The sequence below is a fragment of the Sapajus apella genome, unplaced genomic scaffold (genome assembly GCF_009761245.1).
Source record: "Sapajus apella isolate SASKATOON/1434 unplaced genomic scaffold, GSC_monkey_1.0 scaffold18, whole genome shotgun sequence".
Classification (NCBI taxonomy): domain Eukaryota; kingdom Metazoa; phylum Chordata; class Mammalia; order Primates; family Cebidae; genus Sapajus; species Sapajus apella.
The window spans coordinates 23,817,848-23,841,958 of NW_022436958.1; the positions used below are offsets into that span (position 1 = coordinate 23,817,848).

Sequence of the window (24,111 nt, forward strand, 5' to 3'; positions counted from 1 at the left end):
AAGCCAGGAAATAAATCCTGGATCACCATACTAAAACATTTACTCCACTTTGGGCAGAAGGGGCCTATTTTGCATATGCAGTCCCATAAAGCAGTCACGTGAGGGAAAGAGTTCTGACTCCTCCGTGAATGCTGCATGGGAGCCTCCAATTGGGAGCAGCTGAACAGGTGGTTCTGATAGAGGACCATGGTCATAAATGCATGCATAAGATCATCCTAAGGTCCTTGCCCATGTGCTTCCCTACCACAGGTGGGAGAGCTGCTGTTACTCTGTCCTTGCTAAGCATTGACAAGCAATGAAATAGTTGAGCGGTAGCAGCACGAAAGGAGGAAGAAAAAGGGTCTGGTTCTTTGGTCTTTAAGAATAGACCACTACTGGTGTATTTTGGGCTGCACATTTGCTGAGATGACATGTGCTGAGCCAGTGGTTGAAGTCTCTGGTCCTTACACAGATTTAAATAACCAGCAAGAGGGGGTGGAAAGGTTTTTCCAATTCCTTTCAAGGAAGAGTATTTTGAGGATATAACGTATCTGACATAACTTTCAACTCACTTTCAAACCAATCTACTGAGCTGAAGAAAGAGATCAGAAATGAAATGAAATTCTCATATATACTTAATCTACTTAAAAAAAAATTGACAGGAAAAATAAAATTTCAGATGTTTTTTATTCAAAGGTTCTCAAAAGAAATAAAACAGAAAAGCTAACAATCTGATCAAATGTACAGTTCAAAAATGTCTTTTGGCGTTTAACAACAAGTCCTAGGAAAGAAAACTACAGAGTTATCTTGAACCGGACAAATAAGTTACCACTGGCAAGTCTGTGGCACTAGTAAAACAAAAATAAAAAATTAACTCTCTTGATCATATAGATATCTCTATGAAAATCTTTTTTTTCAATCTGTACAAAAGGTCTTTCTTCATAAATTAATTTTTTTTATAATTTAATGGCTGTCTACTATGTGATGTTTAACTGATTTTTTTTTTTTTTATGTACAGAGGTTATGTTTCCCAAATCTTACCCAGACGAGTATGGCACTTAGTTCAGACATTCCTAGCAGCAGATTTCCCCTCCCCTCTAACCGAGCTATCAAATTTCTGTCTTAACTAATGCAAAAATATCAAGTAGTGAGAGACCCAGGTTTATAACTGTACTAGGTACACAGAGGGTGCTGCGTTCAGTCTGGACTTTCACAAAGCAGTAATATTCCAGGGAGCATAGAACCAATAATACCACAACTTTAAAAAAAATGAAACAAAAACAAAACAAAAACACATTTCTCTTATGACTATGTAATTTTCACTAGAATCTACACTTCTCAGAGCAGCAAGGACTTTTGAAACTATGAAATGTCACTGACATCTATCATCAAATACAAGCATAAAATTTAAGAACTAAAAAATACTCAAAAGAAATAACTGCTTAGCCCTAGCTCCTGAGCTAGGAGGATTTGGTCTGTGGAAACAGGGAGGGCCAGCAACCTGTCCCAGCACAAAAGAAAATAGACTCTGAGGTAGATAACTGATCATACACAGCTGACCAGACAAGTACACAGTTTTGGAAGACAACTTAATTTACCATTGCTTTTAAAACATATGCAATTGCCTTAATAAAAGAGCTTTAATAACAGTGAATTATCTTATATGTACTAAAGTAGAAATAACTGTGTATTTATGAATCAGGAATTTCATAGTTTCAAAATTGGTTTTCTTTACACTTGAACACTTGTAGTGATGATGTAAAGTGTGGCACTGCTTGGATCCAAATCTTCCTTCATGCTTGTTTGTTTGTGTGTGTCCATACATCAATTAAAATTATAAAACCTAAATGCAAAGGTACAAAAAAGGCACATTCTCCTAACCGCAAACTGGTCCGGCAAAAATAAAGAGCACAGAAGATGTGATGCTGAGACAAGTTGGAGCTACTGGTTACTGGCTCTTCGGTCTTTGGTGAAGTTACCTTTAAAAGTGCCAAGTCATTTTTATTTTTCAAATTTACCTAATAGAGAGAGAGAGAGAGAGCTAGTAGCCAATCATTTTGCTTCTATTCATATCTCAGCTTATGTTTGAAGATAAAATCCTTACTTTTAGCTTTTGCCACTTTGTTGCAATAGCAACATTTTTCGGTTTGCCAGATTTCAGGCATAATTCTCATTCTAAAGCACTATCATTAGTATAAAGGAAGGACAAAACATTCAGTGACTCCCATCCCCCGCCCCCCATCCCCAACCCCCAACGCTACCTACACTAAATCTAGAACATCAAGTTAGTTTTTTTTTTTTTCCTGAAAAAAGGCAAAAAAGACTTTACATTGCATCATACAGCAGATATCCTAAATCAGTCAAACTATCAGAGGAAGCTGTTGGCGTACAGCCTTACAAACAATTTACCCTAACAAAAGTTCCCCAGTCAGAAAATGTGTTTCACACAAAACATTTTTCCCTTCTTGCATATCACTACCTTACACATTATGTGAAAAATCATTAAAAACACCTACTACATATTTAAAAAAGCCAAAATTTCAGCAACTTTTATTGACTACCTTTTAAAAGCCCTATGCTGCTGTTTTACAAGGCATAATAGACCAGCTCATTTGGTCAAAGCATTCTACATCATTAGTTTGAACTAACTTTTACTGAAACAGCTACAGCATCAAAAGAGTTAAGGCAAATTGGAATTCATAGAAAAGGATAAGACACTTCACACTACGTTGAAAGAAAGACAGAAAGCTAAGAAAAGAGACACTGACGGCAACACTGAATTACAGCAACACTCGCACTGCAAGCACAGAACACCATGGGTGAAGTCGGACTATTTAAACTTCAGAAAGCCCATTTCATACAGCTGGAAAAAAAAAACACAAATTAAACACAAAATGAACAAAACCACAAAAATCCGGTCATGCACTTGGATAAGTCTTCATGGTCTTTGTGCATACCCAGAAAATTGAAGTTTTCTTTTCTTTTTTTTTCTTTTTTCTTTTTTTTTTTTTTTTTTTGCATTATTAAATTTTATAAAAAATCTTTGTTTTTGTTTTTTGTTTTTGTTTTTTTACTAAAATAAACCTGTTCAGGGGAACAGCTACTAGATGAATTTAAGGGTTTTATGCACCTTATAGAACTTATAGCAAAAATAGTTTTAGTTGATTTCATTATAAATAACGTTTTCAAGAACCTGTGCAAAACTGTCAATAATTTCCTAAAGCACAATTGATCAGAAAAATCCATGATTGTTCAGCCTTCACACCCTTCTTCATGTAAGAACACCTTTCTGTACATCTGGAAGAGAAAAATAAAAGACAAATGCTTTTATAGATTTGGTATGATATACTACACAGATCTGTAATCTGTTTCTTGTTTTAAAGAGATATGTGTTTGAAAAAGGCTATGCTCATCACTTGTGGTAGACTGATAAATGCAAACTCTAGAATTGATGGTTACTTTTAATGCCTCTCACATCCAGGACTTGCAAGATATCTTCTTCTCTAATTTAGAGCCAAATTCATGTGGGTCTGTAAAGAGTGACTTTATGAAGTCAGAAATACCTATGATCATCAGGGCAATCCAGAAACCAGGGCATTCTAAGTTCTTCACAGCTATTTTATGAAAGACTGCATGATAAAATGAAAAGTTTTGAAATTCGAGGTTCAAGTGAGAGCTGGAAATATCTTTCAATCTAAGGATATTGACATTTATCTAAATTCATAATCAAGATGTTACTAAACTTGTAATGCCAGATTAAGCAACATCTTATGCTATAGGTCCTCCAGTTTATGATTATTAAAGCAATATAATACAGGATACTTGTATTATAGGACAATTTTGGTAATTGGTGTTCTCTGATGTCACAGATATTAATTTTTTTCTTTTTAGTGGGGAGAGTAATCATACATTTGGCTTTAATATAAAGTGTTCTCTTTGGACAAAATGATTAATTTTAAATTCATAAAATCATTGATTTAAATTTTTCAACTGGATGCCTTGGCCATGATTAAAGCAGCATGATAAAATCTGAGTTAACCCAATCACAAGTTTGATTTAAAAAAAAAAAAACCCTATAGATTGTGCTTGATTTGAGCTCCCCCAGTTGTGGAGACCTTTCCTTCATACCTCACAGTTACTTATTGGGTTGAAAGGTATATGGAGAATGGTCATTAGACGTCTCGACAGCCACCTGCTGTTGACCACTTGCCTCCTACAACAAACAAAGCAGAATGGATGAGACACGTTAGTGAAAAAACCTCAGCTCTGCTACTGAGGCCTGAGTCCAGCAGTGCCTTAAAAACAGTTACTCTTTAAAGTAAGTTTCTTCACATCATGTAGAGCTTTCAAAGTTAATCATTTCCCTAAGCAGCTGCCATGTCTAGTAGACCCAAAGCACCTCCCATCCAAATGTTTATGACTTTCCTATTCTTATCAAGCTACAGCATATCAAACAAATCTCTTACCCTCTTATCCCCTGGGGACAGATGTGACTTGTAATTCAGTGTTTTCAAATTTTATAATCTGAAAGATGGTATGCATATGCTGTATATAGTATGAAGCCTCCAATAGGGTCTAGGGCTGTACCTCATAATCAAACGTATGAATAGTTCTACATTGGAAGGCATGAAGCAGCACAGTTACGTGGGATCAAGATTTTGTATCATCTAAGTTCAAGATGGGTTTTGCCATAGGTCAGGTTTTATGCTGAAGCAGTTACAAAGATAATTTTTATTTCTTTGAGTTTCAGATTGCAGATAAGGAATTGTGAGTTCTGGTAATTGTGGTTGTCAGTAATTGCACAAACAGAAGTAAAATACCACCACCACCACCACCACCACCACCACCACCACCACCAGGCCAGAGTCCTATGGTCCTTTTCTGGAATCAGAACCTTTGGGATCTGCCTAGTGCGTAAGATCAGCTGGATTGACATAATTCCTTGAAATTTTAAGGATACTCTGCAGGAAAATGCTAAGCTTTCTCTCTAACCATAATTCAAATGCCAGACTTCTTTCGTATCTTCCATAACAAGAACAGTTATCTAGCCATACTAACAGTCTTGTAAAAACAGGTATGGTTTCTTCCTCATCCCTGTAGCAGTTTTGAAACAGCTTCCTCTTTTCCACTAAGTATCTTAATTACAACTGATTTCTTTTCATCATTATTATCATTGATACGATCAATTTCTTAAAAAATTAATTTTTTTTGTAGAGACGGGATCTTGCTGTGTTGCTCTGGCTGGTCTCTAACTCCTGACCACAAGCAGTCTCCCTCCTCAGCCTTCCAAAGTGTTGGATTACAGATATAAGCCAACACATCTGGCTAAACTCAATTGTTGATGCAAATATTTGATGTCTGGTAGACTTTTCTGAGTTCTATTTAATTTACCCATTTCTAAAAGTACTTATAGCCAGAATGGTCACTGGATGGTCTCTACCAACCTCAACAGGAACCGCTGTCGTCTGCATATGTGCATACTGCGGCAAGTAGGCTCCTTGCATAGCTGACGTTGCAGGCATGTACTGGAAAAAAGGAGGAGGTCAGAATGGGCAATGGTAAACCATGCAAAATGTGGAGAAGTTGGGGGAATTGTGAGATGTATATAAAGTATTTGTAAATCTCAAGGAAGAAATTTAAATGGGCTACCTCGAACCTTAAATATTGCATATAAATATGTCATATGGAAGGCAAACCATTTTCTCCTTTTTGAATCTGTTGAACTAAAAATCCCACACTTCTTTGGATTTACTAACAAAGTAAAGATAAAAAAGTTTATCATGGGTGAAGATAAAAAAGTTTGTCACCCTCAAGAATTCAGTGTCACTAATGTGTGATTTTAGAAGATCTCTCCTCAAAGGATCTCATTTTCTAGCAGCTCCCTAAACTAGTACCTGGTATTGTTTCTACAGGTGGAGCCTGCAGGGGTAAATGACCTATTAGACCTTTAACAGGTCACTGCACATTAGGCAGCAGAGCCCTGCTTTTCTGACACCGACAGTCATCCTTTCCCAAAGGCAGGAGAAATTTCTAGTCAATCTCATTGGGTATGTAGGACCCTGGCTTAGCCTTCACGAGAAACTACTGCTGGTTTTGAGTGTATGAGGGGAAAATAGACCACCCTTTGTTCTTTTAAGCCACCAGAGCATACAGGCTAAATTAAAATCCTTTAGCTATCTTACCAGCGAAAATGCTAAGTACCAAACCTGGAAGCTGATCGGGTGCCAGCTCAGCCTCATTACCCAGAGGGGTCTTCTGGACTTTGTTGAAATATTTCAATACTAAGATCATGATTCAATGCTCCCAAACTCCATAAAAGGAGAAATAAGCAAGAAATAATTTCCTGCTTTTGCCACCTTGTATTACCTTCATCTTTTGCTTCATGACGCTGCCACAGGGACAGTGGTACTAGATATAAATGACACTAGTCATAAAAGACTAGATGTGGTCATGTGTAGGTGCTACATTCTTGTTAAGCAGAGATACCCAGAGAATAGACTTTCAGTTCATCAATTAATCAAGAAATCACTGAGTATTTGCTTTATGGAAGGTTATGTTGGGGGGGGGGAAGACGGGGATTAGACATAATCTGTTATCATAGAGTCTGTCATTTGACAGCGAAGATCCAGGCTGCATTAATTTACCCTCCTCTGTTTACAGAGACATATATTAATTTGCCACCTACTGTTCCAGTGCTGCCTAGCGACAGATGACTCATCTGCTGGGCCAGAGGGCTAATCATCGATGCAGGCTGTAGTGACATGGTGTGCTCCATTGAGGGAGTTAGCACGGCACCCTGGGGAGTTGGAGACAAGAGCAAAATTAGACAAACTGAGGCACGAGTTAAGATCCTGTAATTACTTTTGCAAAGGAAATGCCTTAGTTTGTTGGAGGATGTGAAGCAAAAACAACCTCCCTTAATCTTGCAAATGGCATCATAAACAGTTTCCTAAAATCTTCTAAATTGCTCTTCCTGAGAGTTTTGTAAGAGCATTAGGGGAAATAATATCTTAGCATTCACTTCACAACAATCCCTGTATTAAAGCCGCTGTCCCTCCTCTCCCTCCCTTTCCCTTCACTTTGTATAACTAGAAGCAAGCTAGTCCCCCAGAAGGAGCTATCATAGGAAAACCAAACTGATCATCATTGCCTGCCTAGGCTTACAAAATGCTTTTTTAAAAAAAACTGGGAAAAAAAAAAAAAGGCAGTTGATGTTTTCTCTAGTCACAAAACAATATATTATATTTAATATGATCAGTATAGTATTTTGTTTAACAATGTTCTATCCAGATAGTCGTTTGGCTCAAGATCAGGTTGTTAGGATCGATAGCACATTTCTTCATTTGCTCAGTGTTACTCAGAACTTTAAGTTACATTTTGGTGCCTGGGAGGGAAGGTAATTCAGATATGATTAAAAATCTGAGTCCAGGTTCTTTCACTTCATTTGAAAAAATGTTGGTCATTAAAAAGAAGATTAAATATATTTAAGAAAATAGGAGGGAAAACAACAATCACTTCTAACTCAGCCAGTCTAATAGAACCACTGTTAGCTATGTCAGGGCACTACTGCCAGATCGTGGCCTCTGTGTGTTTCTGTACAGGTTCAGTCAGAGCATAACAACAATTTCATATCCTGGGTTTTTACTCTTAACTATGTATCTATTCTAAGCACTGACCTAGCTTACTGCAAAACTATCATTATTATCATTTTTTAAATGATTACATTGATTGTATAAACCAAAATTTAATGAATTCTTTATTTTTGGACTTTTGCAATCACCTCAATATCTGAGAATGCAAGTATTCTGACATGCTTTACAAATACTAATGTATGTTTTGGTATCACTGTACCTGGCATCCCTTAAATACAATGTTATTTATTGATAATTAGACAATCTAGGACAGAGTTAGGTATGCAGGCACTTTAATTCTGATTTAAATCAGGCAATTTAAAGCTGGGTGGGGAAAGGTAATGAATCCTCAGACAGCAACCTTCTGCATACATTCCTAATGCCTCCTCAAAGATGTTAAGCTCAGATATGTGCAGTCTTTTTCTCAAATGTTGCCAAAAAGAAAAAAGATATAGATGTGTGTCAGAGATAATGTTTGTTGTTCACACATTTCGAAAGAAAATTTTTTCTTTTCTTTTTTAACATGCATCATCAAAAAGCATGTGGTAACACGGAAATGACTCAGAAGCCCAGAAGATGGTGAAGGAGTTTCCTGCTCCTTTTTCTCATTCACTGGCACCATCTGTAATAGGAAGTCCTCAAATTCAAAGTAGGTTGATTTCCAAGCATTCCAAAATAGGATAGCATGGATTATCAGGGAGATAGATTGCTATGGGCATGTGTGGATCAGTGCATGTATATTAGGTACACATGTACAGGTAAGTGTGGATTTGAAGGTGTGTGTGTGTGTGTGTGTGTGTGTGTGTGTATGTACGTGTACATGTATAAATATATATGTATATATCACACAAAAGACATATATATATATATATATATCAGAGAACTCTTCTATGTTATCACCTAAACATGTTTTATCTGCTTCTTAAATGTCATCTCAGCAATTTCTCATTTGGAACCTGTATTCTTTGGATTGCTATTTCATACACAGGGTCTTACTTTGCAGTATCCACTTCAAAAGGTATCCCAAGACAAATTCCTGTCTGAACATATGGCCAAGAATAGAGTTCTTTTTCTAAGCAACCAAATCTGTTTTTATTTTACACAAATTGTGAACTGTATTGCTTATCAGGATTCCCATTTTGTATCAGTTACTAGAAAGCTTAGAGCCAAATTTGTGATCTTCTCATGTGAGCACACAGGCCATTGTGTTGGACATCCTTAGCCTTTTTGTAACTTTGTTCTCCATACAGATTTTTCAATTTTCCAACCCTTCTTTTAATTCAACAAACTAGATCTTATGTGTCTTTGAAAAACACACAAAATACAATATATAAGAAGGTAAAGTATGACTCAATTAAAAAAATTTAACATATACAAATGCTCACATGACTAAGAAATCACATTTGTTATTTACCAAATAATGTGCTACCATTTTAGTATTTATAATCTCCATAGAAAGGCTAAGTAAAACTGATAAAACTCTTCATCTCAGTTTTGAACTTTATATTTGTGTTAAACAGAATGTAAAAAATGAGAGCTGTTTTATCCCAAGTACTATTAAAAATTTAGCCTCTCAATTGAATAATGTCTATAGACTGGTATGAATAAGAAAATGGTGCCTGCCTCAAATATGATGTATTTTAAGTTCTTATAGAAAATTCAGTATCTTCTACCAAGTTGTTTTACAAGGATGAGAAGAAGTTTTATAATAAATTTGTACATTCTTGTAGTCTATGTTTAAAATTTCTCAGATCCTCTACCACCCTTGGCAAATGGTTTTAACCCTGAGACAACATACATACAGCTTACTTGTAAAACACAAAGTCATTAAGATGAAAAACTTACGGGGTGCTGTAGAATATATGGTTGGGGTTGCATCCAAGAAGGACTTTGCACCTAGAAAGGGGAGGATTTTGAAAGAAATATTGATTTTCATTGTAAAGCTTACCTATTTCTTTAGAACTCTTTTTAATCATGTTAAAAATCTACAGAAAGAAAACAAGGAAACAATGCTATCAATGATTAAAAAGATTAAGGCAGTTAGAATTCTTGGCAAACTGGTCACTCTGAATAGGATGAAATGATTATTTAGCAACAATTTCTATTTGCCCACTCAAGAAGTAATTATTGAGTATCAGGCAACAAAGAGAAAAAGGCAAAAAAGACATGGGCCCCACCCCCCCAAGAAATTTACTATCTATGCAAGGGAGATAAACACAGAAACAACTGAGCAGTGAAAAGCATTAACAATCAAGGTACAAACTAGATGCTTTAGAAATACAGATGAATGATGATTAATTCCAGCACATCTTATAAGAAGCTAACCCTTAAAGTATGTGCTTATTTAATACAAATAACCAAATTCAATTTCTCTTTGATACCTTAGGACATTAGTTTTAGAAATCTTGTATGGTGGTCAATGATTTCTAGTTAGTGCAGAAAATAAAAATCTGAAATTCAGATTAAGGAAATTAAACTTCAGTAACTAGATTTTGACATCTACAGTCAAATGGGCATCCACACAGTAGACCCTCTGAATTGAGAAATAAGATATGAGAGTCAGGTTTTGTGGCAGGAAAGAAAGTATGTGTAGTCTGCCACTCAAGAGAAAAACATATCAGCCCATTGCTTAATGACTAGAGCTTTCCAGAGTCGATGTAATTTTATAGTAAATTTAAATTTCTAATTCTTAACAACAAAGCCCTCCTGCATTTTATCCCCTATTGTTAACTTCAGAGGTTCAATAGAGAGGATATGGGGAAGAGTCATGGGGGAAGAATGCATTGTGATTTACCTTGATAGCAGAGCCCCGATACTTGTTTTCTCTGGTTTCCTTTGCCACCTAAGGCAGACCAAAGTTAAGTGCTTCTGCCTTGTTAACATTTCAGTTATCTGGACTGTAGCCTTTCCCCATTGGGGTATTGGTGGTTTCTTGCAGCTGCCAATTTCTCAAATTCAATTGCATAAGCTTATGGTGGTTTACTGGAGAAAGGCCCACTCCAACACGAGTGCAGGGCCTTCACTGGATAAATGATGGAAAGGCAAACAACTCCCTACAGACCCTAATTTGGGCCAGATGCCCCCATTTTTAAAATATGCTTCAGTGGTCTTAATAATCTAATAGCTTATAGCATTACGGGGTTAGGGAGCTATGACATCTAATCTAATTTTTTTTCTTAAGCAGCAAATCAGCTGCTGTCCATTTCTATTCCTCAATTTTCTAATTATAAAATGGGAATAATAATGTTTTGTAAACTCTTCACTATTGGTTCTTAACCTCTTTAGGGTCATGGAGCCCTCTGAAAACCTAATTAGAGAAAAATAAAATTTCCCCCACTTAATTGCACATACACAAGCAACATTTTGCAAACAGGAGTTATACATCACTTAAAGCTCATCCACTAATCCTTCTAGGTCCCTGAAGTTATGGGGTTAAAAATCAGTCTTAGAGGCTATGGCACTGAGTGTCAGGCAATGCAGTGATACTCTGTAAGTATCTCAGAAAAATACAGAATGCCCAGGAGAGGAAATAAAGCCTTTGAAATAATATGTTGTTTCCAGTTAGCTATATCAAATTTTTACTGATACTGATCTCCTAATTTTTATTGTACAAAATGATTCTGTGGCCAAAATACACACTGGTTTTATATTAAAGAGGGAAAAAGAGGTGTTGAAGCAATGTGTTAATAGCTGTAATATCTATAGCAACGTAAATTCAAATTAATATTTACAATCTTTCGTTTGCCTGAGAATAACTTACCCTTGCCCCTATTTTTAGTAAGATATAAATGACAGAGGTTTCCAAGTTCAGACAGTTCAGAAAGACTACCTTTTCATACCAGACACAGGAATTATTTATTAGGGAAGTACACTAGAGCAGATCTCACTATACAGGCAAGGAAAGGGTAGGAATCTTAAATCCAAAACAACTAAAGAGAGATTAAATTAGTAGATACTATGCCCAGCAGAATGAAGCACCAGAAAAAGTAACATAAGAACCCAGAGAGAATAAAGAAAAGAAACTGAGTGACATCTCAGGGAAGGGAGGCTCTAAGAGCCTAGAGGCCTAGGAGACTGTGAATGATCCTGTCAACCTTCAGTTTTAGTATATCTAATCATTTCTGTTATTCAAAGCCATTTTTATGTTTTTAGGCAGAATTAGTTTTATGGTATTACTTATTTTGGCCAATTCATTATTTAAAAGTATAACTAACATACTCATTATCAACTACCTAATCCTGCATATTAATGATGATCAGAACAGTCATAGCTAACGTTAACTGAGTACTAATGATATGCCAGGTCCTCGGCTGGGCTCTTTTCACAGTCAGTCTCATTTGGCTTTTATAATTCTCTCAAGCCTATGAGATAAACACTATTATTATCCCCATTTTAAAGATGAGGAAACTGAGGCTTATAATGTTAAAATAACACAACTATTAGATTACATATTGTAGTCCCCTAACCCCAGAAATTAGGACTACAACATCTAATTCAATTGTTTTAAAATCAAGAATACAACAAAAATTTAGTCACACAGGATCCCGACAGTCAATGAAAGGGAACTCTGCTCCCACATGTCTTGCAATTGAACTCCATTATGAGACTCCTATCTGGGCCCAGGCAGCAACCCTGTTAGAGGTTCTCTGACACAGGAGGAGAAATGCATGTACACCACTGGGTCCATGGCAGACAGGAGCCTACCTTTGCATTAAAATCAAATCAGTATAATAACAAGTAAGCTTCATGAGTTTTTGTTTGCAAGTTGGGAATTTAAGGTAAAGCCTCCTTACACAAAAACCTAAACAGGAAGTCACGTCCTTTTTGCTTTTATATTTTTGCCTTAAATGTCAGCTGCATTGCACACTTAATGTTACTTACTAGAGACGCATCTTTATTTTTTTTATCGGTTCTTGCTGATGAATAGACAAAAGCAAGGGTACGCACCTACTCTGTATTATATCTAATGGCAATTATCTTAAGTTTCAATTTTTGGAACACATGGTGTCCAAAAGCAGGGCCCTTTGGTGAAGGAAGTGTTTGGGTTCACTCCAATGCCAAAATGCTATGATTCCAAGGACTGACCACTGACAACCATCTTCCTTTGCTTTACATTCTCCTATACATAAAAGTAAATCACTCTGCCAAATACAAAGCAGCTCATACTAAATTGGGTATCCAAGCTGCAAAATATTTGACTCAAATTTCATTATAAATGCTTAAAATTTTAAGACACATAAAAATGTAGCAGAGATTCATGGTCCACAAGTGGTTATACTGCTGACGAATCCTACGGGTACAAACCTGGTAGGCAGATACAGGAGATGCAATATAGGGTGTAATAGAAGTTTGAGTGATCATTCGGTTTGTAGCAATACTGTATGGTGAAGGATAAAATCTAGAACAAACACAAAAGCCTTTATTAAGTAATCCTTTAAATAGAATAATTCATGGAATAAATGTCTGATATTTTCCACCTTCACATTTTCCCTCAAGCCATTATGCATTTATCTTAATGACATACCCGTTTTGTAGAGCAGCTGTAGTTGGGTCATAAGTAAGTGTCATTCCAGCCTATGGGAGAGAGAAAGAAATATAAACATTGATCTAGAAAGGCATGATTTAAAAATTATATTTCTAGCCAGGTGTGGTGGTGTGCACCTGTAGTCCCAGCTGCTGGGGAGGCTGAGGTGAGAGGATCCCTTGAAGCCCAGGAGTTTAAGGCTGCAGTTAGCTATGATTAAATCACTGCACTCTAGCCTGGGCAACAGAAAGAGACCCTTGTCTCTTTAAAAAAATGTTGGGGGAGGGGTGCAGATTTGTTCTTAAGAAGCATTTAATAAAACTGGGAGTTTATGTTAGTTAAAATAAGTGTAAATATGAGAATTAATCTCTAGACTTGCCCTGACCCATGTGATAGTCATAAGCCACGTGCAACTATTTAAATCCACATGAAAAATCAATCTCTCTAGCATACTAGCTATGTTTCAAGTGCTCAGAGAGTCACTTGTGGCTGGCAGCTGTCACTGGACAGTGTAGATTCTAGAACATTTTCCCTAGACATTCTTGGATTAATATTATTGTTTTTAAAATAATAATTCATGGAAAGTCAATACAGGGAAATGGAGGTCCAACATTTTATTAGGTAATCGAGGGTTTCCAAAAAAAAAAAAATAAATAAAAAAAAAACTATTCAAAAGAGAGGTTAAAAAAAACCCAACTCAATGATAAATACACTATTTATAAATAAATAATTATAGTAGTTCATCTTCTGCAGCCTGGGATTTGGCCTCAGTCTAGCTCCCATCACACTCCTTTGCCTTAAATGGTTCCAAGCGATTCTCTTGCCTCAGCTTCCCAGGTAGCTGGGATTACAGGCATGAGCCATGATGCAGGGCAGATTTTTGTATTTTTAATAGAGATGAGGTTTCACCACGTTGGCCAGTTGGTCTCGAACTTCTGACCTCAGGTGATCTGCTCATCTCAGCCTCCAAAAGTGCTAGGATTACAGGTATGAGCCACTGTGCCCAGCTTACAGAGACCCTGTTTCTGAAAAAAAACAAAAAAAACCAAAAACAAACCCAAAACACTCGTGTTTTTCTTACGGCAATTTAGAATGCTCTTTTACTTCATGTGTAGCTAGCTGGTAAACACAGCTGTTTCCACCACCTATCTGTCCATCTGGAGAACCGCTCTGTTATCCCCATGTATAATGAGAAGAATTTTAATTTGACATCACTTGAATTATAATGTACCAACAGGAAGATTTAATCCTGGCACCCATTTCAGAAATGTGGTGGCCAAGATAAGATGCCTTTTATGTTACTTTTCATGTGAGCATTCAAGATCACACACGCGCCCTACTAAAGTTTCAAGAAAGGACTTACAAGTCTCACCTCTCCTTCTCTATGCCATGGTCTTCCATTAGGGATGTATTTGTTTGGGTTCTGTCTCTTTTTCTGTCCTCCATCCGCGAACTTACACAATAAAGGTTCTGTGGGGGCTAAGTAAACAGAGAAAAATAAAATGAAACCACAATTATATGTGGATGTGGATGGCAAAATGTATTTAAAAAATAGAATAGTGTTCATATTATAAGAAAATTCAGACAACACTTTTAGGCAAAAGTAGTTTACTCAGACCCTTGTAAAATTATCCAATGGTAAAAAACAGTGCAGAAAAAAGTACTAGTTATTACTTCTGAACCAGAGTGTAATCAAAACATTTAAAGAATTAATCTGAGGAAGCAAAGGATCTTTCAATTCACTTTCATGCTTAAAAGCAGACACATTTCTTTTTGTTTTGGGCCCTCTTCAATTCTACTTCTGGACTGACACCAAAATAATCTTCAAATGTAAATAGGATTGTGCCATCCTCCCCTTTCCCAACTTATAATGGTCTCACAGCTTCCCACTATAACTCCTAAGAGAGACATTCAGTTCTCCCAGTAGAAAACAAGCTGCCCCTACACGGCTCACACCATAGTTTTATTCACAGCATTTGTAACAACTGGTGAGTACGGTTACTTGTTTGGTGTCTGTTTCCCCTTCTAGACTATAAGCCTGGGGGGAGGTAACGTTGCCTGTTTTGTCCATCACTGTATCCCCACTGCCTAAGTGTCTAGACTTTGTAGTTGCTTATTACATCTTGGTTGCATCAACAAATGAATAGAAATAGGCCTCATTTGTTTATTTTTGGGATACGTCAGTGAAGATGGCTGTTATGAGAAAGCTAAAAATATTTGTCCACCCTATTTAAAGGTTTTTCTGTGCCTTTACTCAATTCCATTGGATACTGTTTTACTATATATCTATGTTTCACTGTATATAGATGTGTATATATTACTATATTACTGTATTTATAGTAATACTTTTAGTATTATATATTATAATACATATTACTATACATATAACACATATTACTATACATTATATAATGTAACATTACATATACAGTACTGTATAGTAAATCATTACTATACATATAGTATATGTAATGTTACATATTATATAATGTATAGTAATATATACACACTATATTACTATATATGGTACTACACACTATATACACTATATTACTATACATAGTAATATATAGTATTATATATAGTAATATAATCTTATACATAGTAATATAATATATAACTATATATATGTAGATATACAGTATATATATAGTAATATATAAGTATATATTACTGTACTATATATTATATGCTATATAATATACTTATCTATTATAGATCTATATATTTTTTAACTCTAATGAATATATATCCTTTAAAATAGCATCTACATCTTCTGCTTTTCTGTGAGGCAAACACAGAAGGCTGCAGTGAGCTATGACCACACCATGTGACCACACATCTGCTTTTCTGTGAGGCAAACACAAAAGCAGAAGATGTAGAGGCTATTCTAAAGGATATATACTCATCAGAGTTAAAAAGAAAAACAAAAAAAAAACTCTACAAACAGCACAATAGCACACCAGTGACTTTTCCTTTTCATTGCTTTCCTGCAATGGAAATAGCAGTGTATTCCCAAAAGTTGTGGATTTTTCCATTTCTAGATAATGTAATAAAGGCAATCACACCTTCCTGTCTGGTTCCCACATTCTGTCCTTTGTCTACTATAGAACCATGATTACTACTTTCAAGTTCTGTTTCAAAGTTAAATAACCACGTAGAGAAAAATATTACTTGTGGAAAATTTACTCCTTTCTCCTGTGCCTCTTATTATCCTAATTCATCTCTTATTTTATTTCACGATTACCCACCCACTAATGACAGGGTGGAAGCAGTAGTGTCTCTCAACACTTCTCTGCCAAAAAACAAAACAAAACAAAACAAAAAGCCCAACTGAAACTCCTCCTGGGTGAGCTGTCTGGGCTGCTGCCTGGCACTCCTTTCTTCTTTCCCTGGTACGAACCACTCCGGAGGGATGGGTTGGAATGCCAACTCACTTCTGAATGACAACTGGACTATGGGTATGAGGAGTTAGGAACAAAAATGTTAGGTGTCTGGTGAGAATATCAGCAAGCCTTGGCCCAATCATTCACAGAGGCCCTTTCTCTATCTTCTGACTCCATCCCTGCCCCCTTTCCTGAACAAGGAACTTCCATTTAAGGCAAAGGGGTGTGATGGGAGCTGGACTGAGGCCAAATCCCAGACTGCAGATGAACTACACTATTCATCTTTTCAAAAAAAAAGGCTCTGACTTTGGAAATTTCTACCTTCACCAGCAATCACAGAAGGTAAATAAATAGATGCTATGAGGCAAGAGAGCTTCCTAATCACTGATGATACTTTTAACTCTACAATCAGACTCTTAAGAGACAGATGGAAACTAGGGCTGAAAATGCAGAGCTTCCAAGAAGGAGAGTGGGAATGGTAAACCGTTAAGACTTACTTCATACCTGGAATAAATTACCAGTCATCCTTGCCTTTGCAGGCAACGACAACAACAACAAAAAATGCTGCTTACAATTCCAGTACTGAGACTCCCCTTGATCTCCTGGATCAATGTGTAAGCAGATGCATGTGTATGTCTAGAAGGGTCTGTGTTGCTTGGGGGATGCCTCACCTTGATATCTATGGACAAATCAAGAATTCAGATGGAGAGAAGCAAGATCCCACTCTTCACAGATCTAGAGAAGTTTATCCACTGACATTTGAGGTTTTAAGATGCTTACTCCACATAATCTCATAGAGAAAGAGAGAAGATAATAAATTCTGTGGTGCTGGCACATAGTGGGTCTTCTCTAAAAGAGATGCTTTTATCTAGATGGTTTATGAAAACTAAGTCCTAGACTGAAATTTTTTTTTTTTTAAGATGTTACTTGGCTCAGCAAGTGATGCCAACTGGCTATTTTCTTCCATTAGCATAATTTCTTTCAGAGACAGTAAATGATCAGGTTGGACTCATTCTAGAAGTTCAGCTCAGGCCACCCAAACAGGCAGGTGTGAATGAAAGCAGGTAAGCAGCCAGACCCTGGTGCCTGCCTAAGCTGAGCATGTGCTGAATGACCAAGTGTCCCTATCTGTGGATAAGGTGCTTCTAACACATGTTTCTTCATCTAGACTCTGGCCTGTCATAGAAAAAGAAATCTCAGGTGACAATAAAGCCTGCTAAAAATGTGTAATGATGAGGTAAACATCAAGGGAGTGATGGCATGTTTGCAAATAGATCATTTAAAATGAAACAAATAAAAGAGGATGTAGCTGAATCTTTCAAAAAATGAATTACATTTACTACATGATTCTACACTGTCATTAAGCTATTTTTTTCCCCTCTAAAAGCAAAAAGGGAAGTAGTTACAATAGTTTGTATACTGGCATGCATCCCGTATCTTAGGAAAACAAGCTTTTTAAGAATTATAACCAGTAAAAGTGACACATTTCTGAGATAGCTGCTGGCTGCTTGTTTCGGGGAAATCGGAGTACCCCAATATTCCATGTGGAGCAATATAAAATTCGAACAGCTTCTTTCCCCTTTAAAATTCTCTTTGGTCTATTTAACCATCAAAAATTTAACTTAATGTCTACTAATGTGCCAAGTACAAAAGAGTTGGGGACACAGTGGTGGATAAAACAGGGTCCTTGTGTCCTTGGGGCTTGCAGTTTAATGCAGAAGAGAGTGTACCTAATCTCATGAAAATCCATTTAGTCATTTATGGAATAGAGCATTGTCTTTAGAGGGATTTGTTTTCAATAAAAATGCTACCCAGAAGCAAAATACTTTTGATGCAGAAACATCTGTAGTTCTTTGACAATTGCTGTTCCATTTACTTGAATGACATTATTAGAAACAGCTTTTCCCTGTAAGTTCTTAATGTTTTATTCATTAAAAATGTTGTCCATCTGCCCCAGGAAAGCAAATTACATGAAGATTTAAGAATTTTTTTGGTATTTTAGGTGGCAAAAGGGCCTGATTTACTCTAATTGATATATGGTCTTACCATGATGTTCAGTGAGGGTTAGATGATCTCAGTTAGATTTTTAGGTAAGAAAAACAAACAAAACACACAGATGTCATGACCCATTTATTTTTAAGTGTGTGTGAGCTTGTTACAAAATGAGAGATCCTCATTTAGCCAGCATCTCCTGTGGCTTCTGCCAAACCAGTGGTAGTCCCTGGTTTGCCTTTTGGAGCCAAATACACAGGTTCCAGGTTGAAGAACTGGGAGATCCTATGTGATGGTAGCTTGTTCTATAGAGTGGACCTTTTAGCTGAACTCCAATTGTTTTTTTTACAAGGTAGAGATACTGGAAGACTGGCAAGCAGAAAAGGAAGTGCCATAAATACTAGTCATATGACTCTGAGTGATAGGTAAGTTTGGGCAAATTAACATAAAAAATTAATATGTAACTGTCAAACTTCTATATGTATGGTTAATTTTCCAGATTAGCAACTTTTTGCCTTGTTCTACAAAGCAATGATTACAAAGCATTCTGACAAATCATTTGTGATTTAAGATGTATTCCTGTATGAAAGTACTATAAAAATTATATAACCTACCCTTAAATCAACTGATTTTGCCAAATATGCAGAGTATTCTAGGCTAGATTTCCCTTTAATTAGTTAGTCGTGATCTTTTGGGTTTGTAAAGGGATTCTCATTCTCATCACCCAAGACTAAAGAGTTATTTTCCTGTTCATCAGAACCAACGGGAACATGCATCTCCAACAGCTTGACAACTGCAGTGTTACCTTGAGCATCTGCTGAAGGCCACAGGCAACACTGCAAGTGCAAACACTGATCTAATATTTTCTGGCATCTCTTAAGAGCCATCTAAGGTAATCATGTTACTGGATTCTCCAATGGGCTCTCAACAGAGATTTGACAGTGGGATGATCTCTTATACAAGCCTGATTTTGTGGTACTAACAGTCTCTCCCAAGAGACTGTGAACTCCATGGGTAAGGCTCAGGTTGGCTGACTTGCTGCACATCTCCACCAAGTATTTTCTGAACCGATCTTCTGAAACTTAACTCTACAGTGATTTGTGCTCCAATATCTTTCCTTGATAATCGTACTAAAAAATCACTTCTAGAATGCCTGCTTTGCGTAAGCATTGTAGCTCATGATGAGATCTGCAAGTCCTCCTCACCTATCCAACAGCTTGGAGGACTGGAGCTATCTAAAGTTTGTAACAGAACGGATCTTTTCCTCAGTGTGTTCTAACAAAGATCTTCTCCATGCTTTTCCCTATCAGATGCTGACAGCAGTTAACAGCTGGAGAAACTGTCACTTCCAAACTTTCATCTTTCTAGTTATGCTGTATTTTATCAACGCACTATAAAACGTAAACTGCACTTGATAGAAGATTCTCCATCCATTGTGGAAAACTAGTCCACTCAGCAACTGTAATTAGTTTTCTTTCTGATAATGTTGGCTACTGTCAACATTCCTCAATTCACAAAAAGCAAGGAAATAGATGCTGCTTTTAAAACATTTCAATAAGGATCCAATAAATATTATCTGGTTTTTTTTTTTTGAGCACAATATAATTTCCTGTGTGAGCCCTCCCCTTTTCTAACTAAATTCTATTGACCTACTCAACCAGTAGGCAGAGCTACAGCTTCTCTCTGTGGATGTTCTTCCTCCATTGGCTGTTTTGGGTTCTCCTCCTCTCCTGTGCCTTAGGCGCTGTTTCTATCTTCTACCAAGTTTGAGGAGAGAGTAACATTTGTAATATCATCATGTTACAATCATGTAACCTGATTATCTATAGTCATGCTTTGCTCCTGATGGCTTTGAATTTTCTTCTTACTGGAATTTTCCCTTGCCTCACTTCCCAACCCATCAACGAAGAGTTGTGTATCGGTAAAACAATGATTTCACAATATTAAAGTCATGTTAAATACAAAACAAAAACTCCATACCTCCCATGACTCCAACAAACATATTTTAATTTTCTGTATTTACTACTTTTCTAAGTCTATGTAGATCCATTTATTTTTCACATTTGCAACGATAGGTCCTTTTCTTCTACCATTTATGTTGTGGATCCTTCCCACCTTGTTTAATGGTAACAGAGTATTTTATTTGTATAGATTCTTTATTAACTAACACTGCAGGAACATCTGTGTGTGTATCTTAATCTTTTTAATACCAGTGCCAACTGCTGTCGTGGTGGGTGTACCGTCTGGTGGTATACTAACCAGTATTCTAACTGGCTCATAATTAGTCTCCATGGGTTTAAAATTCTGCTTTGGTATTTACTAGCTAGTAACTCTAGGGAAGTTATTCAATGTCTCTGTCTCATAATCTGTGAAATGGGGATGATCATAGTGCCCACTTCAAAAGATTGTTAACTTAACACATGCTTAGAGCAGCCAGTGTTCTTATTCCTGCAGCAATAGGGGAGGCTCACATTTTTGAATTACGGCTCTTCTTCTCGTTTTTGAATTGAGAAAAATTCTCAGGAAACGGACACTTCTACTTTAGAAGTTCTAACTACTTTTAGGGACTGGCCTGTTATCCATGGGATTTGATTCTGAGATATTTAAGGAGCTGGCTACAGTTGCTGCCTTGGCTTCTCACAGAATAAAGAAATGTTGAAGTTATGGTTAAGGAAGAAGTTACTGGTGAATGCCTTTTAGAAAACTGTTACACAGTAACACCTACATCTTTTACCCAAGAGCCTTGTGCTTTAATAAAATCTTACTCCACTATTTATTCCTCACTGGCAGAACCTGAGAGTGAACGGGTGTAAAACGTTGATCTGTGAGGCTGGCTATAGGCTGGGTGTGATTGATGGTGATAATTGTTGGAAAGCAGCCTCACCATAAGCCTGGCGTGGCACTCAAAGCATCTGGGGCTAGAGCACTGGCACATCTCCAGTTGTGGGCCCTTGCCACTTTTTAAAAACTAGTCTCCTCCTCCTCAGTAGGAATGATTCTGAGTTCTGGATCTGCAAGACTGCCCTCGCCCCCCTGGTCAGCCAGGCCTGTTCCAGCACTTTTGCTGTCACGACAACAATTCCTTTTAAGAGTATAGCCCTTGAAAGGTACAGCTCATGATGCTGTGTGAGTTCAGATCCATTCTGTTGTACATACTGGGTGAGGGAAATACGACTGCATGTCCTGAAGGTACCAGGGACATTGCACATGTCTTCAAGTATTTCTTTTGCCCCACAGCTACCAAAATTTTCTGTTTTTATGGGGTAACAATGCTTAAGAGAAATATTAAGGGAACAAAATGGGCAATAAAAATCTTTGAAAAATCTCCAGGCCTTTTACTAGAGTCATACTTTTCCTTCTAAACATTATCTTTTCTGCTACCTGGCATAGGACAAGGCCCTAATAATATCACTATACACAGAGAGTTATGAAATGTGAGCAGGAGTGGTTTTCAAGCCCCGCTGGACACATAACCAATTGGAAAAGTCAGAGTAACACAGAAAGCAGATGTAAAACAAGCTCAAGTCTTTGGAGGGAGTCTGCCAGCAGACACATATGCACTTCATTGGGGCTTCTCTGTGACAAGATGAAGCTGTGAGCGATGTGGCAGAATGATAACAGCACAACACTGAGAATCTAACAGGCACTCCCTGCCTTTAGCACACAGGGACTTACTCACACTCCATTAATGTCATGGAGAGATTCAGAAAGAGAGATGGGAAATCATATTGTGTCCTGCAGCACCGAACACACTGTTAGCCTTTGTCTTTGAGAGGTGGTGCTGGCAGCGGTGGCGGCGGAGGCATTTGTCCAGAGAGCCAGGGCGCCAGAGCTGTTCTCAGCTCTAGGATAGTTCCAGCTCACATGCCATAGGTATTAGTCTTCTCAAAGACTGCACTGTCTTCCAGGAAGGTCCTAGAGGAGCATTTTTAGACAAACCACTGAATCATGATCATGTGTTTCAGTGTTTTTGCCTGAAGCATGTCTCCTAACTTGGACACTGGTTCTAGATAACTAAGGCTTCCCATCTCTTGTTTCTAATGTTCATTATGTGGAAAACTGCCATTATAGTATTTCTGTACAATGGAATTTTTATCCAGCAAATAGTAAGTGCTTGTTGAAAACCTCTAAGGAATTCACCTAGACGATTTCACGAAGAAGCCATGGGTTCTTTTATCCTGGCTGGAGACCTCCCAGGTAAATCTGACTTACTATCAACCAGCCACCTCCAATATTTCAGAAAAAAATGCAGGATTCGGTGAGGAAAGATAGAAGGAAGGCCACATAAACAATTCATCCCCTACCCAACAAACTACAATATACATTTAAAGAAACATCTGCTATAAGAAAAGATAAAGCCTCTTTTAAAATATGGTGATATCAGACACGAAAGCACAAGATTTTAAAAGAGCATTTCAGAAAGCAGACCGCACTAGAAGTGGTGATGTGGTACATTAGATTTTTACAGAACTATAAATACGTGCTATATTATGTGCCATGCCCTATGCCAGAGTGGGACATGGCTGGCACAGGGGACTAGCCATGCCACCTGGGTATGGAAAGAATATGCTGGCAGGAGGGCAGGCGGTGTAGAAGTGACAGCTCATGTGCATAGCTGACTTCCTCCTGCTTAGCCATCTAGAGACTTCCTTAAGAATGTCACAGCTAAGATGAGTTCATTGTTCAGTTTGTTCATTTTCAGAAACCATCTTTCGGGAATTGTATCTAATGTGGGTTTCTTTTCTGTACTTGGCTCCAATGTCATGGGCAAGCTGCCAGCCACACAAGAATCCAAGTACTCTGACAGGAACCATCCCAGATAATTCTGCTTATGCCAGCTAAACAACTTGCATCATTAAATAAACTGTCTTCTGACTGTATTTATGAAATGTTATGTCTGCCTAGCAATGAGACTACATTATTCAAACATTCAAGTGGAGGCTCATTCAACTGACCCCTGCCTGACAATATTTTTGTTTTTCATCTGGTTCTCTAATAATAATCACATGTACTCCACAGAGAAACCGATGCTATGGAGAAGCCACTTAGGGGGTATGAGGAAAGAACAGTATCTAATACACAAATTGGTATTCAAAAGAATTCTGAAGTCACCATGTATACAAATAAAGAAAATAATAAGTCCACAAAAGTTGAAAACTCTTTCACATGCTTTGTGGGTTTTCAGGTCTGCTGGGGACTTGTTTTTGGGAAAAGCTGAATTCACTGTGACAGTGTGCTTCCAAGTCTGGCATTATACATTTAAAACTCATGCCTAAAGGCAATTTAGCCTCCCATGCACAAAGGTCGTACTCAAAAAGGCCCTCAAAATAGCAATGATTCTTGGGAGAAGCTCTGCATGAAAAATGCTCTTAGAAGCCCGTTGTTAACTTCTGATGGTAGGGTGACACAACACACAAGCTCCCTGAGCCCAGCACAAAATTAAAAAGAAAACACACCTTCTACCTGCAAAGAACATGCAATCTAATTGTCAACCAAGATTTATATGCTCAAAAGATCATTAGACATTAAACATTAAAAATGACACAAAATTAAGTGCTGCTTCAGCACAAAGAGAACAGCTTGACTGAAAAACTGAACC

At 37.2% G+C, this 24,111-nt stretch overlaps 1 protein-coding gene across 9 annotated transcripts in view; it reads right to left on the reverse strand.

The window, feature by feature from the left end:
• Positions 1–647: 647 nt before the first annotated feature.
• RBMS1 (RNA binding motif single stranded interacting protein 1) overlaps positions 648–24,111 on the reverse strand; it is a 216,356-nt gene continuing 192,892 nt past the window's right edge. For 6 of the 9 annotated variants that reach the window (XM_032286514.1, XM_032286513.1, XM_032286520.1 and 3 more), the window contains 9 exons: positions 14,498–14,613; positions 13,135–13,184; positions 12,915–13,008; positions 10,405–10,452; positions 9,456–9,506; positions 6,665–6,775; positions 5,424–5,504; positions 4,108–4,192; positions 648–3,276 (listed from right to left, as the gene is read on the reverse strand). In XM_032286514.1, the coding sequence (XP_032142405.1) occupies positions 4,115–4,192; positions 5,424–5,504; positions 6,665–6,775; positions 9,456–9,506; positions 10,405–10,452; positions 12,915–13,008; positions 13,135–13,184; positions 14,498–14,613 (629 nt within the window). In that variant the 3' untranslated portion in view covers positions 648–3,276; positions 4,108–4,114. The remainder of the gene's footprint in view (positions 3,277–4,107; positions 4,193–5,423; positions 5,505–6,664; positions 6,776–9,455; positions 9,507–10,404; positions 10,453–12,914; positions 13,009–13,134; positions 13,185–14,497; positions 14,614–24,111) is intronic. The other 3 variants (XM_032286517.1, XM_032286519.1, XM_032286518.1) reach the window with 3 other exon arrangements.